General features: G+C 41.3%; 1 protein-coding gene and 1 long non-coding RNA gene across 5 annotated transcripts; both read left to right on the forward strand.

Moving 5' to 3' along the window:
- Positions 1-539: 539 nt before the first annotated feature.
- On the forward strand, positions 540-11354 carry LOC140535340 (uncharacterized). Of its 4 annotated transcripts, none has more exons than XM_072656634.1 (5): positions 540-970; positions 1057-1201; positions 2682-2731; positions 9485-9648; positions 9811-11354. In XM_072656634.1, exons 1-5 carry the CDS (start codon positions 726-728, stop codon positions 9960-9962), a joined length of 756 nt encoding a protein of 251 aa, XP_072512735.1. In that variant the 5' UTR covers positions 540-725; the 3' UTR covers positions 9963-11354. The 4 variants fall into 4 exon arrangements, 3 of the variants coding, with proteins under 3 accessions (XP_072512735.1, XP_072512736.1, XP_072512737.1); XM_072656635.1 differs by having other exon boundaries at positions 1060-1201; XM_072656636.1 differs by having other exon boundaries at positions 540-937; positions 1060-1201.
- A 2320-nt stretch (positions 11355-13674) lies between these two features.
- On the forward strand, positions 13675-17604 carry LOC140535327 (uncharacterized). The gene is made up of 3 exons (XR_011977529.1): positions 13675-13727; positions 14137-14260; positions 17561-17604. It is a non-coding gene; the product is annotated as an uncharacterized lncRNA (long non-coding RNA).
- The last annotated feature ends 735 nt before the right edge of the window (positions 17605-18339 follow it).

Raw genomic sequence — 18339 nt, forward strand, 5'->3', positions numbered from 1 at the left:
GGTGTCCATAAACCTTCCCCACACTGAAACCAGAGCACCATACAGTGATGATGATCTTCTTTTATTAAGTCAGTGCTTTGTTCTCATCTACAAAATAGTCAGGTTTGGTAATATTTGATAATGTGAAAAATTCCACTGTTGAATATGCATGTAGACTGTACATCTATTGATCACAGAAATAAACGGGAATAGACTTAAATGTCACGTGATCATTTCACGTCTCTAGTTAAAACCCCTCAAATATGGAGATGTTAAGGACTTTTATTCTTTTTTGTCGGTTTGGAAACAACTGACATCCAAAGCAGAAGCTATGGGCATGTTTTGTTGTCAATGAAAATGAAAGTCAACCAAATTCACACCTTTTATATATATATATTTTATGTAAATACACATTTCAATTGATATTCCCGGGGAACTGACGCGCCTTGCCACGTGATTGCTTCTCAGTGACGTAACTAATCATCGGGTCCTGCGGTCACGTGATAGACGGTATTTAAAGAGACTCCGAGCCGCTGTTGATGCCGCCCTGTTTCGAGCGCGCGAGACGTGGTTTAAGACATGGCGTCGCGCGGCTGTCCCTATATTCTAGTCTTTAATGTTAACCTTGTCTTATTTCTTTTCGCCAGGTGTTGTAATCCTTGTGCTCTCTGCTCTGTGTTCCTGTACAGTACTTTGTCTCGCTAACGGTCGTTTGCGTTTTATCTCTTTCTGTTTTCTTGAGGAACATGGTGACCGCGGAGGCTCGAGCTCTCCAGGCTCTCTGTCTGGACCTCGTTCAGCCGGACCGGCGGGTCAGAGCTGCTGTTGTAGACGAGGCCGGAGGAAGCCTGGGGCTCTTCCAACATGGTCGTCTCAGTACCAGAGGGGGTCGTCGCCTCTACTCGACTTCCTCGGGACACGCTGACACCCGGGTTTCACCTCTGCTAACCGGCTCGAGGTCCTCCTCTGTCCTCTCGGACAAATTCTCAGTGTATTAACTCTTATAATTATTATTAATTATTATAAAACGCTTAATATTGGGCCCAAAGAGTAACGCCACGGTCTCCTGTTTCCCAGCAGCTGCTATTTGAGCGGCGCCCGTTTCTCTACTACCGCAGAGATGAGCTTCACCCGAGCCGCCTGGGGTCCGTTGCTCTCCGGGAGCGTTGAGGTGGTGGTGCTCCGCCAGGACTGCCTGGTCCTTCCCAGTCACACCAGACAGGTTAGTAAACCGTCTTTAGTGGTTTACATGATTCCAACGGTTCATCCGGTCATTTCTCTGCTTTTATTAAGTAAAATCACAGTAGCTCATTTCATACAACCCCTGCATTATTGTGACTTTCTGTCCCTGGCATGCTTTGTAATCAGTTTTTCTAACCTTATTAGAAAGGCTTCATTTTTGGTTCTGCTTTCTAAGAACAAGCAGCTCCTGCATTGAATTTTGGCTGTTAAATATGATCTCTATCCTCTAAAGCAGTCGTTGTCCATGAAGTTCTTACTAATGACCACCTTGGCTCACTGTTAAACAAGGCACACCCTAGTGAATACAGCTCTGAATCAAAGGTGTGTGTGATGTGACCTTGGTGGGAATGCAAAGCTGGTGTGTGTGTGAGGCCGGTCCCACTCATAAGTATGTTCCAGAGACTGTACACAACTCGGATCCTGTTCAAACAGAATGCATCGCTCAATCAGTTGATGCATGCAAGTAGGCTGTTGTAATGTCCATGTGGTGCAGCTCAAGGTCTTACTGTGCAGTAGTCTGCATCAAAGTGTCTTGGTTTAACGTCTGCTGTTGCAGAAAATGTCTCCTTGTTGTGTACTCCCAATTTTTAATCTTGAATACCCTCCTACAACCCCCCCCTCCCCCATGGTGTTCTCTTCCTGGGAGAAGGGTCAGAGTAAATGTGTAACTTTTTTAATGAGTTTTCTCTTTACTAGCATCAACCCCCAAACTGGTTGTTGCACTCCTTGCATTATTAAACCTCAGATACTGACGACTGTTACAGGGTCTGTACCACAGACACCTAGTCAGCTAAATACTGAGGTGTGTTCCTATCTCTCTTTTGATGGTGCTTAACATGTCTGTCTTCTGTGAGTTTTCTTGAGCATGAGTCTTTTAAACCTCTTCTAAAATCTGACATGGTTGGCTGTTGGCATGGGGGTATGCATTTCCCCATGGAAATCTGCAACTGTCTGGGTTTGGCGTTTAACACTTTGTAAAATTTTACATGCCTCTGTTTAAGGCTTTGTGGTAGACTAGGTATGATGGACTGTTCTAGTCATGCACTGCTAAGATTGCAGCTCACATTTTGACTAACTTCTTTGTGTCATGTGTTTTAAGCATTACATGATCCAAATACTTTGTTTTGAAAGGTTAGGTTTTCACCCTGCAACTGAAGGGACCATTTTCTTCCACAGTTACATGCCAAAAAAGACTGCCCCAGTAAAGTCGCACTAATGAGGGCACACCTGAATACATTTCCAATACCCTGCTTGCTTTCATGTTGTAAATTGCATTCAACAGCATAACACCAGTTTACATCCCAAACACAAAGCTCTTGCCTTTCTCCAGCTTGCCCTTAATTACAAGTCTTGTAATAACCTTCAACCGTATCTGCTGTGGGACAGCAGTGAATTATTTTACTCATGAAGTACTGATTGAAAGGTATCTAATGTGGATGTTTGCATTTCTGACATACAAGGTTCTTGGACAATGCAGTTGCACCTTGGCGGTCTTCAGATATTTTCACAGGTGTGTATTGGTGACCGCTGTGCAAGGTACATGCCTTCCTGAGTGGTTGCAGCCAGTGCCATATATTCCTATAGACTGTTTAGGTGATGAAAACCCAAGCCTGTTTACCTGTCTTCTGTGTTGTGTCCAATCTGCATCACTGTGCCTGAAGGGTCAGTTTCTGTCCACTCTCCTTGTAACACCGTTCACGATCAGTTGTACCCTTTAAGGACCTCAATACGTGCTTGGCTGTAGTTAAGCGTTGCTCATTTGGCTCAGACAAGTACTGTGACAATTTACTGATGGTTCAGCTTGGATCTGGTCTTGTTCATGTATTTTGATGTGGTGTATAGGGTGCCAATGCCTTATGCTCTTCTCTGTGGGCAATGACTGAAATTCTCTTGCAGTGAACTCTGCATCTTTATCTGCAATGCCTTTTACTGTTCCATATGGTGAATGTCCAAGAATCACTCTACTCTACTGTACAACCTGAAAACTAAGGGTGGCCAAGTAAAAGCTACACAGACCATGACAGTCACCTAAATACTGATGTGCTTGTACCATGTCTTGTGTTTGAGCGCCATCTTGAGCATCAGTTTGAGACTTCTGAACCTTTTCTGGAGTCTGAACAGTTAGCTGTTGGCAGAAGGGAGGGGGAGTACACACCTCTCCCCATGGAAATCAGTATCTGCCTTTGCCTTGTTAGTCTGAGTTTGGTGTTCTGTAACACTTTTGTAAAAAAAAAAAAAAAAAATCACAGCTATATCTGTTTCTACTATGAGCATATTTCCCTTACTTGCATATTTCCTATTCCATGGCTGTAACACTTTGTACATTTCAGACCCCCCCCCTTCCTCCTTACTGGGTGGGGAGTTGGAGTAAATGTGTAATTTAAAATGAGAAGTCCTGTCGTTGATTGTAGCAACCTAAAACTGATTTTGTTGGTGTGGCTGACTTGAACAAAGGTACTGGACTAAGGCTCTAGTCACTTCAGTGGTGTGGGTTTGAAGCCCATCACTGCTAAAACACCTTTTGGGGGAGACAGTGGTGACTTGGCAGTCAGAGCAGTGGGCTTTGATGTGGGTTTGATACCCAGGCTGGGTAAGCGTCACGGTTGGACCCTTGAGCAAGGCCCTTCTCCCTCTCTGCTCCCAGGGCACTGCAGCAATGCCTGCCCACCTCTCCAGGCTGTTATGCATGGATGGGTTAAAGACAGGCTAAATTACATTAGTTTGTAAATGATGATGATGATCTGTGGTACACTACAGACCCTGTAACTGTAGTCTATAATGGTCAGTGTCTGGTCTCCAATATCTCACTCAGTCAGTTAGGAAAGCGTCTCATCTCTTTTGATGGCGTGTACTGTCTCCTGCTGTTTGAGCGCTATCTTGAGTGTAAGTTTGAACCTCTTCTAGCTGTTTGCACACCATGGAAATCATCTGCTGTTGACTGGTTGTTCAGAGTTTGGTGTTCTGTAACGCTTTAAGAAGTTTCACAGGCCTGTATTTAAGGACATGTAGTTGACAGAGCTTTGGTGCTTTTCAAACACTGCCTCTCCCACATTGGCAAGAAAAGCCAAAGCCAATCCTGTTGGCAATGTGGGTTAGGGAGACGGGACTTGTAGTAGAGGAGATCTGTTAACTGCTTTTTGAAATGCTTAGTCTTAAAGTGACAGGCAAGGCTCCGGCTTTGAAAAAGCAGCGCAATTTCCTGCTTGTTACAGTCTATAGTCTTTCTAAACCTAGATATTCTTGGTGAAATGAGGTTTTTATCAGTAGCTTTCTACTGATAAGGCATTGATTGTTTTCTATATTCATTTTGCGAATATTAATGGTGACATTTCTCAGACTTAAATGTTTTCATAGTCTTGCAGAATGCAAAAAAGCCTTAATGCCAAATCATATTTCTCCTCTCTATAATGCATTAACCACCCAAGATTCCTTTTCAGTGCTGTTACAAAACTCAATAGCAGTCACATGCTGTTATTCCTGCTGACATTAATGGTTGTAATACTCCCATTTCAGTAATGGGTTACTGTAATGCAACCCATAGCAACAGATCACTGTACATTGAGTAAATGAGTGTCCTTTTCACTTCAAAGCTGTCTTCCTTCATCTGCTGCTTCTCTCCTAATCAGAAGCTGAGTCCATTTGGCCTATTCTTATTTTTTCACTAATCATCCTCTTTGCTTGTGTGAGGAGTTTGTCCTTTAGTCCTAGTAACCGCAGGTTCTCCCAAAGATGGTACTACTTTTCAATCCTGATCAAAACACAACCTACTTCATGAGTTTACGGTTTACCCTCCTGGGCTCATTACTTTTTCCTAAGGGTAGGAAAACCAGTAAATGGTGGGAAGGGTTGGCATGCACACCATAGGCTGCCTCAAAGTGTGCCCAAAGGACCTTTTCAAAGCTACAACACGCCAGAATAAGTGGTATCTAATGTGGACATGTTTGCGTCTTTGGAATACAGGGTTCTTGGACAGAGCAATTGCACCTTGGTTGTCTTCAAATATTTTCACAGGTGCATATTGATCATGGTCAATGGCATTTAGTAGCTGTGCAAGGTACATGCCTTCCTGAGTGGTTGCAGCAAGTGCCATGTATTCTGCTTCACATGTAGATGGAGCAGGATGTAAAGAGGACCTAAAACTGGAGCCTGTTGTATTTGATGCCCAGTCTGCATCCCTGTGTGCCTCCGTTTCTCCCCACTTTATTGTAGTACAGTTAATGATCAGTTGTAATCTTCAAGGACCTCATTACATGCTTGACTGCAGTCCAGTGTTTATTTGGCTCAGAAGTACTGACAATTTACTGTTGGTCCAACTTGGATCAGTTCTTGTACATGCCGTTACATAAACCAAACTACCTGCTGCTTTGTGATGCCTTGTACGATCAACATAATCACTACTTGTTACACTGACCTTTGCTTATAGGGACTTGACCTTGGTTGCAGTCTGACATTCTAAATTGTTCTAGTGCTTTAGCTGTGTACTTTTGACTCCTCTTTACTGCTCCTTGACTTTGAAATCAGTACCTGGAAAATGTTCCTATATCCTTGTTGAATGTTGGCATTTTTTTACAGGGTCACCCTTATGTTGCAGTCTGTACTTCATAAACTGAGTAATCCTCAGTAAACAGCAACGTGTATCTACAACCTTCTTTTAAAAACTGGATCTAATAGGACTAGCTCAGTCAGTATGTACTACATGTACTGCTTTGGCTCGTGCATCAAGTTCTGTTTCCACTCTGAGCGCATTTCCCTTGTATGCAGGTTTAGGTTTAATTTACCATTGATTGTGCCCATTAACACCTTCACACACATTGCAACAATCACCCCTGTGATCACTGAACACCCATTGTACTCTTTCGTGGCAAACTTGGTACCAAATATTTGGCTCAGATGGGCATGGTGAGATTACCTTCCAGTACTGTGACAGAGCTCAGCAGCAGTCTTAAACTGTTATTCCTGCTTAAATTAGTAATGACTGTAATATTCTCCCATTAACACACCTTAGCATCTAAAGTGAGATTGTGGTTGGTTTGTGTGGGGTGCAACAGCAGCAACCATGACTTGCTGTGGTTATGATTGAGAGAAACCTACTTACTTACTGAGACATGTGCGTGCACATTTGGGGTTGCCACCAGTTCCTGATTTGAAGGTAAACTTGTACTGTTACTATCCGTTTTTGTGCACGTCTTACAACTACAGCCTCTGGCAGGTTTGGAGAAACAGCAAAGCCAATCCTTGATTGGTGTTTGGGTAGGTGGGGTTCAAAGGGTGGAACAAGATCTGTTGTCCTGTGTACTAAATGTTGACTAGACACACTGATGGACTGTTGGATTTAAGATTTTGGATAAAATCCCCAAGGTTCTAGCTAAAGGGCTGTTTTAGCTGGAGTGGAACATATTTAAACTGGGAGTGGAGACTCTCCTAATTATGTAATTAGGAAAGTGCATTAACTTCAGCCATTGCTAACCAAGAATGACCCATTTGGGGCAAGGCTTTAATGGGAATACCCTTCATGTTATCGGCGTATGTATTTAATGACCTTTTGTGTTCAAGGGAGAGGCATGCAGAGACTGGCCTGGAGACCTTCTAGGACCTCTTCTGTATATGCTGAATGCTTTATTTTACCTTTTGATGTACAACACACATTGCACTCTGGTCTACCGCAGGGCCATGTAACTGCTGTGCATTGAACAATAATTGAGTCATCAGGTGATGGCTGGTATTGAGAGATTCCAAACAGCAGTTCAATGCAGTCCTGATTTTGAAAGCTGAACGCCTGATTTGTGCTATCTGCTGCTCTGTCGTTGGTCACGGTTTACTCTCAAGAAACATGGCAACCAGAGCTCTCCGACTCTTTGCAAGGACTGTCTGGCTTGACCAGCAGATCTGCTGACTAGTCTGGAGGATTCCCATAACTAACATGGCTCAATTTCAGCACTACTGGTGCAGCTGGGTCGTCATTAATACCACAGCGGAGAGGGCCTGGGGGTGTTTGTGTGGCCGGGAAAAGCTTGGTACTCTACTACCCCACCACAGTAGTATATTTCTATCTAATATACATTGCTCCGATTTTGACATTGATGGGGACATGAAACTGGTTCACAGGGGGACTCCCTGGAAGCGGAGGCATTTTCGCATTTGATGGACTTCTGACCAGTGTCATGTTCTATAGTCTTTATGTATAGATACTGTGGGCAACACACCCAAGGGTTTGAGTATGTTCCTGTGAACACAACTGTGATGTCAATCAACAGCATCACAGCTAGCTTACTATACTTCATAATGGAACAAGCAAGCATTCACCATTTACATCCCAAACACAAAGCTCTTAAAGTTCTCCAGCATGAGCTTAGTTGGTCTTGTTATAACCTATTCGATCATATCTGCTCTCGCACAGTATTAAGCTATTTTATACTCTTCGAGCGCTGATTAAATGAAGTAGTATCTAATGTGGAAGTGTTTGCATCTTTGACATACAGGGTTCTTGGACAGAGCAATTGCACCTTGGTTGTCCTCAGATATTTTCACAGGTGCTTATTGATCACTGTCCATGGCATTTAATAGCTATACATTGCCATATATTCTGCTTGTATATGCCCATCTTTTAGTTGGACTAAAACACCAAATCTGCCTCACGGTGTCTCACCACTCTTGTACCACAGTTCATGATCAGTTGTATCTTTCAATGACTTAATTACATGCTTCACTGCAATCCAGTGTTCATTGGGCTCCAATAAGTACTGCAACAATTGACTAATGGGCCAACAATCACAATGTAACGGGCACAGCTCTGTACGATGTCTTGAGCTTAAAAAGAAAGCAGAGTGCCGTCCGCTAAGTGTTGTGGTGTTTACTACTCCGCAAACCCACTGAAGGCATAAACAACTGCCAGTACTTGTGTTGTAAATCCTGGGTGTTTCTTTGTGAAGATGAAGTCCTTGGCTTGAGTCAATTCAGGAATGATTCCTTTGTTCCACTGCAGCCTCTGTCAGTGTCAAGTTTATCCCAATGTCCATATGAAGAGCAAGTGCATGTCCTTGCAATGAACATCTTGGATAAATATACGAACATTTGAAGAACTTGCAATGAGTATTAGAACCCAATGCTTCCCCCTGGCTCTTCACAGAAGAGCTATCTGTTGCTTTGTGATCCTTTGGCAAATCAAAATGATCTCTACTTGTTACACTGACTCTTGGCTTACAGTCCAACATAGTAAATTGTTCTAGTACTTTTGTGTACTAGACTCCTTTACTGCTCCATGACTCCATTTCAGTACCTAGAAAATGTTGGCATCTTTTTAACCTCAATAAGCAAGTCTGTTACTGGCAGCAATGATCAGATCCTCAACCCATTTCATCAGTATCCTCCTGTTTCAGTGTTTGTAGACACCATGGTAAGCTGGGTTTTGTGTAAACCCATTTTTCATCTAGATAAACATGCAACGTGTTCCTCCAGATTGTTTGAGACTCAGTTAACAGACAACCTTTTCACCTGTGTTTTTTGGATATCCTTCAAACTGTCTTGTTGCTCCATATAAATCTGTCGGTGCATGCAAGTAGGCTGTTATGTCCATCTGGTGGAGATCAAGGTCATACTGTGCAGTAATCTACATAATTCCAAAACTGTAATTTGTCTTCCTCTGAGCACCAACTCTAGGGTCAGTCTAAGATTCTTGAACCTTTTTCTGAAGTCTGATTAACATGGTTTGCTGCTGGCATGGGGGTGCATGCACCTCTCCATGGAAATCTGCTGCATTACCTGGTCAGTCTGGGTTTGGTGTTCAGTATCACATTTTGAATATAGCTTCTTCGTCATGTTGCATGTGTAACATGCAGATCCAAATACTTTCATCTTTTGAAAGGTTGGGCTTTCTTCCTGTCAACATGTTATGCAGTTGGTCATTACGACAGATGTCCAGAGTTCTTTTGGTAAATTATTAGCGCACACCTTCCCATTTCAAATGGGATTCTCCAGTTTCTCTCAGCTGTCTCATTTACATGCCCTTCTCTCTGAGCAATGACTTCTTACCATTATCTGAACAATACATTTTACTGTTCCATATGAAGAGAAATCGAGCAAGAACAGCTCTGTAGCCTTTTACGGGGTTGCCCTTTGTGTACTTCCTGAAAAGTAAGACCAAGTGTGTATCTGAAGTGACCCCCCCCAGCAATTTGTCTTTTTACTGTCTGCTACCTGTGATTCTGTACAGTACTTTCTCCCTGATGGTTGTCTGTTTTGTTCTTGGGACATGGTGACCATGGAGGTACAAGCTCTCCAGGCGGTCTGCATGGAGCTCATCCAGCTGTTGTAGAGGCAGTCCAAACCCCTCCTCCAGAAGACGAGGCTGGAGGCAGCCGTCGTCTCAATACCAGAGCAGGTCATCTCCGCTCCATGCCAGAGAAAGTCAAGGTCTCCTCAACCACCACAGTAAGTCTTCAACTCTAGTAATTGATTTAAATGTTCTCAGTTCTTCACCTGCTCCTGTACTGCGGACACGTCCTTAAGGTGGTGTTTTCATTGTCTATTTTACTGTAACATTTTCAAAAGTATCCTTCCCAAAGGGTAAAGCCACAGTCTCCTGTTTTTCAGGTGCCTGTGTCCTGGATGTCGGGTGTTCTTTGGCACTATCATTCTCCACTCGACGCCCAAAGTTTCTGAAGAAACACTCCTGCATGCTTGTAGACACCCTTTCGGGGGGATTATCGTCCCAACTGCCCACTGCACAACCAACGCGCAAATAAGCAGTTTACCAAGCTCTTCCCGTTCCACTGCTGGCTGTGGGAGAGGTGAGTCTGCACTGACTTCATAGGCAACTGGGAGAGCTGTCACGAACGTCTGGTCCTCTACGTCAGAGAAGCTTCACCTGAGCCGCCTGGGGTCTGTCATTCTCGCCGGGAACATCAAGAAGGTGCTACACCAGGACTGACTGGCTCTTCTAAATTGCACCAGTCAGGTTAAGTGAACAGTGGGCAGTTGGGTAATGTACCTGATTTACTCAATTCCAGTCATTTTGTCATTTATATGACCTTATTTAGATTGTTACAAATTCTGGTTTTCCAAATACAAGCAGCTCCTGCATCGAATTTGGGAAGTTGAATACCATCTCTATCTCCTGAAACAGTCATTGTTCATGAATTTCTTACTGATGGCCACCTTGGTTCACTAGGTCTCTGTGAAAGTAGGGCAACAGCCATGTATTCACTTGGTCTGAATCAAGGGCGTAGGTGTGATTTTGATGTTGGCGGAGGACTTGATCCATTGGGAGCCTCCTCAAAGCAGAGGCCTTTTGTGTTTATGGTGTTCTGACTGTTATAGAACCTTTTATTTATACATTCTGTAGCCAGCATACAGCTAGCTTACTGTACTTCATGATGGAACATTTCATAATTGGGGGACACCGATTTTAATCTCAGACAGTTTTCTCTTCTGGCATTGTAATAAGAATGAATTCTGCCCTGCGGAAGCCCAGGTGTCACCTTAGGGTAAACTCAATTAGTACACTAGCACAAAAGCAACTTACTGTTCAGTTATGGGATGTAACCACTAGGAAGAGGCCTACCCCTTTGGATAGGCTGCAAGGGTGTTTGTACTATGAAAGGCGTTATGAAGTAGTGCAGGTGCACTGCGGAACCATGCTAATTTGGTCTACATTTCCAACTACAAGGATATGTGTCCATGTTCACCTTATATTAAAGATGTCTTAATGTAATGGCAAGATGTTAAAACGGGTCTATACAGCAATTTAAGTCACTGGTTATGTAATACTGTAAACTAATGTTGATATAATCTATTATATAACTTGTTTTTTTGAGGATGCTGTTATTAACCACTGAAATTAGGGGTCAAGGGAAGACTGTGCCTGGTGGGAGCGGCTGGCCCCCGCCCCGTTCTCACACAGTTCTTCGTTTTGTTAAAGATATAAGGGACGGGGTTCCCCCTTTTCTGGTGAGAGTCGGCTGAGTGGAACTGCAGGTCCAGCTCGGTGCTTTACTGAGACGGCTGTCTCTTACCAGGAACGACGGGCTCTCCCGATCCAGTGTAAGTGGTGAGTAACAGCAAGTCTCATTGTGAAACTGAAAGCATTCTGCCATGTTTGTGTTGATTGTGAAATAAAGAGACCTTTTTATACGGAACCTCTGGTGTGGAACCTGAGTTATTTGATTATACCTTAACCCTGGTCCTGGAGGCAACCAGCATTTTAGTGGTTTCCCTGCTTCAGCACATCCCTCTGAAAGAACTCCTTAATAACCTGATTAGTTAAATCAGGTTTGTTAGGAGAAGAGAAAGCAAAAAATGTACAGGGCAAGGTGCCTCCAGTACCAGGGTTAAGAAACACTAATCTAAACCACCAATTTAAAGAAGTAGTTAAAATATTAAAATAAAAATTACACAAATTCCCAGATGCAAGACATAACATTTTGCTTCTTTAGTTTAGCACTGGAGCTACAAGTCTAACGTTGCAAGAAAACACTAAACAATATTAACCCCAAATCCTCCTCTTTTCTGTGACTACATCCCTTAAACCGCCCTCAACCTGTTCAAACCACATGCAGGTCTTCATTCAAGCCAGTAGACTTGTCAGTGCAGAAATCTTGCACAACACAACTGATCTTGGATCAGTATTCATGACTTACTTCCATAATCACAAGTCAAGAGCAGCAATCCTACTCCTAAGACAGTTTGAGAACACAGACCCAGACCAAAAAGGCTTCCCACAGCACTTAGCTCTGTAGTGATGTTTATTCATGCTGTCCTGAACCACACTGACAAGTCTGCACAACCTTAATGAAGAGCTAAATGCGCTTTGAGGGGGTTTTAAGGAAGATTTTACTGAAACAAGTAGGGCAAGTATTGACCTCTATCATTAGTCAGTAACAGCCTCACAGTTCCACTGTTAAATTAACTACATATGGGGTAAAGGGACAATTGTCTTTTTTTTTTTTTTTTTTTTTTTTTTTTTTTTTTTTTTTTTTTTTTCCCTAAACAGGTTTACAGTCACAAAATGATTAAGGAAACCTTACAACCTGGAAAACTGTTCATACATTGGAACATTAAATGAAGTTGGGGTTGCAATAATACTATTTTGATATGTCTACTGTATAAGCACTGCCAGTATGTTGTGGCTCTGCAGTCTGTCCCAAATCCAGTCAGCTTCTGAAACTAATACTTCATAAAATGATAGTTAGATACAGTTAATTTAAGGTATCTGCTAATGCATGTCAGTGTTTAATAAAATCCAGAAATTAATTTTTACCTTAAAAAGCCAAAGCTAAAAAGACCCAAGTATGAGCAGGACTACCACATTTTGCCCCTGCCTGCCAATATCTAGATAAACAGCAGCTTCTAGTTAGGTTAGGAGGACTACTTTCAAATATTGTAGCTAAAACGATCATTACTTCATTTCAAAGCACAAATGTAACACTGGAAGTTTAATCTCAGCTTATTCACACTTATTCACTAAGTACTAATTAAACATTGCAGCTAGGTGGCCAGGTGTTGTTTCCAAACCGACACAAGAAAAATAAAAGTCCTCCGTATTTGAGGATTTTTAACTGGAGATGTGAAATTACCTCAAATAAAACATTTAAGTATATTCCTGTTTATTTCTGTGTCCAAAAGATGTCCAGATTAAACAGTGGAATTTTCCACATTATCAAATATTACCAAACGTGGCTATTTTGTTTAGAAGGAGAGCAAATGAATTACATACTGAAATGAACTAGATTTAATTATATGTAGATAAAACTACATTCAATTAAAGGAAGAAACACAGTCGTACATCACTGTATGGTGCTCTGGTTTCAGTGTGGGGAAGGTTTATGGACACACGAGTGAATCAGGCAGTGGTGGTGTAGTGTTGTATTTGTACAACAGGTGGCGCAGTAGAGCTGTGAAGCGGAGAAGCTTCGGGCTACTTTGGCTTCAAATGCGTTAAAAAGCCTGGCTCTGTCCATCCCTCATATAAAGACCTGACTGGGAGTAACAAGCAGCAGGGCTGCGTCCAGGAACCCCAAACGTTACTGCTGTTTCCTACCGATCCTCCTCTTCCTTTCATCCGTGACCCGGACCCCCCTTAAAGCGGCTTCCAGCAGAGGAGACATGAGAGTGTCCCACCCAGAAAGTCTTGGAGTGACATCCCTGCGTGCAGAAAATCAATCATAAAACATGATCCATTAATACATTTTATCAGAGTTTAGATAAACTAACATGCTCTCCTGCTTATTTTACACCTGGCTTATATATTGGAACTGGGCTTAAATGTTCTATATGCAGTTAACTAAACTTATATAATTATTAATAATAATTATTATTATTTTGTTATTTTGTTTTATATTATATATGATTATATTTAGATTATACTGTTTACTGTTTCTCTGCAAAGAGCAGAAGTTTAATTCACAATTATCGCAGTTAAATGGACAGAATTGTCTTATATGTGCTGCTCTATGCAACAGTTGTGATTGGCTGGGGAGGACGAGGAGCAAAAGTTTCTGGACGCAGCCCAGGTGAGCAAGCAAGACCTGTCAGCCTACAGACTACAGCCTGTCAGTACTACAAATAATAACAGTAAGAAGGAAAAGAGGAAGCCGATTATGATGAGGCTTAATACAATAAAAACTATATAAAATGTTGTATGATTTACTAAATGTGGATTGTTATAGAAATAAATCATTTGATGAAACTGCATAGAAGAGACCGTGGCAGCATATTCTGGACTTTCTAAATGAACTGCTAATTAAGCAGTATGTGTGAGTGTACATTATTTAAAACACGATCTAAATGAGCTGCTTTAGCATTTTTGTGTTTATGAAATATGAAAAGCATGTCCGTTTGATATATTTTATTTTAATAATGAACTCTTGACATTTTAATAATGAACTAATCCCCCATCTGCAATCCTCATCGTCGCTCCAGCTTTGCCCAAATGAAGCTGTAGTCCAGTTGTGTTGGGACGAGGCGCAGTCACCGGTATCGCCCCTTCCAGTCTGTCAGTCTACTTCAAGGAGGCTCCCAGGACAGACGTTCCCGATAGAGCCAGGTGAGTTCATGTGAACTAGCTGCTTTTAAGCTGATCTTTTACCTTATATGTGACCATAAACGTACAGTGAATGTTTGATATATTAGTATTATCGTTACGCACGTGTATGTATTTTAGCTGTATGCGCTATCTACGTTAAATGGTGCTGGAGCAGTTTAGCTGGCCACAGGAAACAGGTATGGCGTTAACTTCGAAACGTAGGAAGCATTAACGTTTCTAAAATAATGATCGTATTCTCCACGTTGTTGGAAAAGACCCCGATAAAAGTTGACTAACGTTTATTTATTGATGAATCCGTCAGCTGTTCCAGCTAATGCTGTGGACTGAAGTGTGAATATTAGCTCGAGTTGATGCTGAGCTGCATTAGCTGTGTTTAACTAACCTTTAGCTGCAATGTTTAATTAGTACTTAGTGAATAAGTGTGAATAAGCTGAGATTAAACTTCCAGTGTTACATTTGTGCTTTGAAATGAAGTAATGATCGTTTTAGCTACAATATTTGAAAGTAGTCCTCCTAACCTAACTAGAAGCTGCTGTTTATCTAGATATTGGCAGACAGGGGCAAAATGTGGTAGTCCTGCTCATACTTGGGTCTTTTTAGCTTTGGCTTTTTATGGTAAAAATTAATTTCTGGCTTTTATTAAACACTGACATGCATTAGCAGATACCTTAAATTAACTGTATCTAACTATCATTTTATGAAGAAGTATTAGTTTCAGAAGCTGACTGGATTTGGGACAGACTGCAGACTGCTGTGCCACAACATACTGGCAGTGCTTATACAGTAGACATATCAAAATAGTATTATTGCAACCCCAACTTCATTTAATGTTCCAATGTATGAACAGGTTGTAAGGTTTCCTTAATCATTTTGTGACTGTAAACCTGTTTAGGGAGAAAAATAATGACAATTGTCCCTTTACCCCATATGTAGTTAATTTAACGGTGGAACTGTGAGGCCGTTACTGACTAATGATAGAGGTCAATACTTGTCCTACTTGTTTCAGTAAAATCTTCCTTAAAACCCCCTCAAAGCACATTTAGCTCTTCATTAAGGTTGTGCAGACTTGTCAGTGTGGTTCAGGACAGCATGAATAAACATCACTACAGAGCTAAGTGCTGTGGGAAGCCTTTTTGGTCTGGGTCTGTGTTCTCAAACTGTCTTCGGAGTAGGATTGCTGCTCTTGACTTGTGATTATGGAAGTACGTCATGAATACTGATCCAAGATCAGTTGTGTTGTGTAAGATTTCTGCACTGACAAGTCTACTGGCTTGAATGAAGTTTAAGGGATGTATTCACAGAAAAGAGGAGGATTTTGGGTTAGTATTGTCTAGTGTTTTCTTGCAACGTTAGACTTGTAGCTCCAGTGCTAAACTAAAGAAGCAAAATGTTATGTCTTACGTCTGGAAATTTGTGTAATTTTTATTTTAATATTTTAACTACTTCTTTAAATTGGTGGTTTAGATTAGTGTTTCTTAACCCTGGTACTGGAGGCGCCTTGCCCTGTACATTTTTTGCTTTCTCTTCTCCTAACAAACCTGATTTAACTCATCAGGTTATTAATGAGTTCTTTCAGAGTCTTTCAGAGGGATGTGCTGAAGCAGGGAAACCACTAAAATGCTGGTTGCCTCCAGGACCAGGGTTAAGAAACACTGATTTGGTTACCTCCTGCCTCTGGTGAAGTATGGCTTTACATTAGATGTTGGCACTCTTTGTTTTACATGTAAATCTGGTTCTTAATTCATTTGTTGTCTAATGTAATTTTCAGAACCACAAATGGCATCCAGTGCACAGTATCTGAAGAGATGGAAAATGGCTGAAGTGAACGCTTTAGCGAGTTCTGAACCGACACCCCATATTCTAAATGAAGTAATGAGGCTATAACTGTGTAATTTTTCCAGACATAAACTAATAAGTTCTGCAGTATTAGTATGCAATCAAATGTCTACAGACTGTAGTTATACTGAAAGGAGTAGTCTGAACACAGATGCAAAACTTGTGCAGGTGGTGATAGACCAGACACTCTGCTTTCAACTCTCTCAGCCGTTGAGGTCAGAATAAAATGTGAAGGACAGTATATTTATTATGGCCTAGAATTCAACATTTGCTGCAGACTAGTTCAGAGTTAATGCTGGACACCTTCAGATAGAACTTTTCTTTTCAGACAATAGCTTTCGCAAGAGCAGTGTGGTTAGTGTATTTTAGAACCCATTTTCTCAGATGATAAATCCATGAGACCTCATCCAGCTGTGACTAATACACGTCTGTATGTCTGTGGTAATCTAAAATGTTGCATTAGTGGTGTAGCGAATCACAAAAGACTGATTTGAGTTTTAATTTGCCTTTTTTGTTTTACTTTTGATCAGTATGGCTTATAGCTCAAAAGTTCAGTTATTATTATATTTCATTTAAATGTGAGTAAATTACTACTCAAACTGTATAAATATAGTGAATCTCTCTCTGTCTAGGTCAGCATAAGCAACCACAATCATGGGGAAGGCTTCTGATTTCACAGTTGTCCAGAAGATGAGCAAAACCCTTCACAAGAAGGGTAAGCCACAGAAGGCCATTGCTGAAAAGGCTGAGTCCTGTAGTAATGGAAAATTGGTAGGAAAGGGTGCACAAGCAATAGAGATGACTACAGCCTTGAGAGGATTAAAAAAAAAGTTGATTCAAGAACTTTGACTAAGGCTAGTGTCAGTACATCTGGCAATAGACCACACACTGGTATCTCCAGGAGAGGGACAACTGACGCATTCCTAATATCAAGTCAATGCCGAAGTCTACCACGCTTTATGAAGATGCCAATTTCCTTTTCCTGCAGTAGACTTAACTGGCCATGATATTACTCTGCTTGATAATACAGTACTTAGTGGATGAAGCATCCCCAAGTATTGAGTGTATAAATGAAAATACTAGTCAGAAGCTTGGTTTTCATGAGCTATAAGTCATACTGATCAAAAGAAAAACACAAAAAGGCTTTAAGTAAGTCACTTTACATGTAGTAAATATGAAATGACAGTATAACTTTTTGAATATATAAATAAATATGCCATGCTATTCTATGCTATTTTTATATTCTTAGATGTACTCAAGAATTTCAGAATAAATCCGTTGTTTCCCACTTTTATGTTTTGTATGTATAATATTTTGTGGCACTGTGGCTGCAATTTGGTCTTTTTGTAGACCCTGAGCTAAGAACACACCTTCTTCCTGTCCCACCTCAGAAACCCAAGTTGTATCAAGGTCAGAGCAACATTGGTAAGTATTGCATTGATTTCACTATGGTTTCTTATTCAGGAAGTTCTCCAGCCAAGGAGAATCTGCCCCAAGACAGAAGTGAGTGCCCATTTAAGTTCGGGTATGTGTCCAGTAATGGCTCACGAAAAAGGAGATACCCTGGATTGTTCATGGTATTTTTTAAACCATGCAATGTTTCATAAAGAGGAGACCGATGTTGTTCATGACCAGGAAGATTCTGCGCAGGTATGCTTATCAACCTCAAAATGTTTGTGTGTCCAATCAGTATTTAGTTAATGGTATGAGGTGTTCATGTAGTTAATTTGCATGTATTCTTCTCTGACTAAAACCATTTGGTTTACAAAACCTCAACCGTAATTGTACCTGTGCTGTAGGAAGTGTCACACAGAAGACCTGTGTCTACAGCAGTCTATACCAACCCTACTTAATGGAGTACATTCTGTATCCACATGCATTGTCCATATAATCAGCAAAAGTCATACATCTACATGTGGCAGGACTTTTCAGCCATTCTAATGACAAGATTGTTGACTGGCAGTCATCACCCTCTTACATTGAGCTCTGCCTTTCAGTCACTACATTTGGTTTAGAAATTTGACAAAAATGTCCCACCTTAATAAGTGTACTTTTCCATCCACGTATAGCCCAACATTGATTAGGGTAGTCCCTAGATGCTCTCATTACAAAATCAGATCTGGTCCTGTGAGACTAGTGTTACGCTGTTCAGACATAACATAACATCACCTCCTTGTTTCTACACTCATTGTCCATTTTATCAGCTGCCCTTACCATATAGAAGCACTTTGTAGTTCTATAAT

Source organism: Salminus brasiliensis, chromosome 15 (genome assembly GCF_030463535.1).
Source record: "Salminus brasiliensis chromosome 15, fSalBra1.hap2, whole genome shotgun sequence".
NCBI lineage: Eukaryota > Metazoa > Chordata > Actinopteri > Characiformes > Bryconidae > Salminus > Salminus brasiliensis.

Excerpts from the sequence above, each read along its gene's own strand:
- LOC140535340 (XM_072656634.1), top strand. The coding sequence starts at position 726 with ATGGTGACCGCGGAGGCTCGAGCTCTCCAGGCTCTCTGTCTGGACCTC. Across the intron at positions 971-1,056 it reads CTCTCGGACAAATTCTCAGT|CAGCTGCTATTTGAGCGGCG; the intron begins GTATTAACTCTT and ends CCTGTTTCCCAG. Across the intron at positions 1,202-2,681 it reads TTCCCAGTCACACCAGACAG|GTTCTTGGACAATGCAGTTG; the intron begins GTTAGTAAACCG and ends CTGACATACAAG.